We start from the raw sequence: 610 nt of genomic DNA on the forward strand, positions 1-610 counted from the left end.
TGCACATATACGTGGTGCATACATGTGTACGTAGAACGCTCACTTGGTAGGAGAGACGACCTCGAAGCAGAATCGCCGCTCGATCTCGTTACATGGCTTCACGGTGCACAGCCTCAGATCCTCCTCCATGACAGTTACTGTGTCCTTGGTCCGCTTCCTATACACCAGCTGGTTGTGCTGCACAGTGAACCACCGTCTGCAACAAGTAAAGCAGGTAGGCAGGCATCAGAAGTATGTCACCCGCAGCGAGAATAAAGAGTATCTCTCTCTCTCTGTAACCCTTCAGTCTCCTGGGCGACATAGGTCATTTGTAAACTCCCTCCATAAATAATAAATAATATGTTAAGGGTAAATGTCGCCACACTGAGGCACCGTAGAACCGAGAGAACAATCTCTAAATGAAACGCAGCAGTGGTTTGCCTCCCTCCTCTGCTCTGCTACACGTGAAACAAATTTTCAGACAGAGACAAAGATGCGCGCAGGTAGATTGATCAGTGATAACACTCGTGCGTGGCTGGATTGATCAGTGATAACACTGGTGTGTGGCTGGATTGATCAGTGATAACGCTCGTGCGTGGGTGCATGCATCAAAGAGAGCTGAGAGACTCAC

The 610-nt window shown here is 48.9% G+C and overlaps 1 protein-coding gene across 1 annotated transcript in view; it reads right to left on the minus strand.

The window, feature by feature from the left end:
* LOC106819211 (leucine-rich repeat extensin-like protein 1) overlaps nt 1-129 on the minus strand; it is a gene marked incomplete at its 3' end in the record, with an annotated part of 1,564 nt that extends 1,435 nt beyond the window's left edge. The window contains exon 1 of the mRNA XM_014823858.1: nt 44-129. Coding sequence (XP_014679344.1) covers nt 44-129 — 86 coding nt within the window. The remainder of the gene's footprint in view (nt 1-43) is intronic.
* Between the last annotated feature and the right edge of the window lie 481 nt (nt 130-610).

This window comes from Priapulus caudatus, unplaced genomic scaffold (genome assembly GCF_000485595.1).
Source record: "Priapulus caudatus unplaced genomic scaffold, Priapulus_caudatus-5.0.1 Scaffold2982, whole genome shotgun sequence".
In the NCBI taxonomy this organism is placed as follows: domain Eukaryota; kingdom Metazoa; phylum Priapulida; class Priapulimorpha; order Priapulimorphida; family Priapulidae; genus Priapulus; species Priapulus caudatus.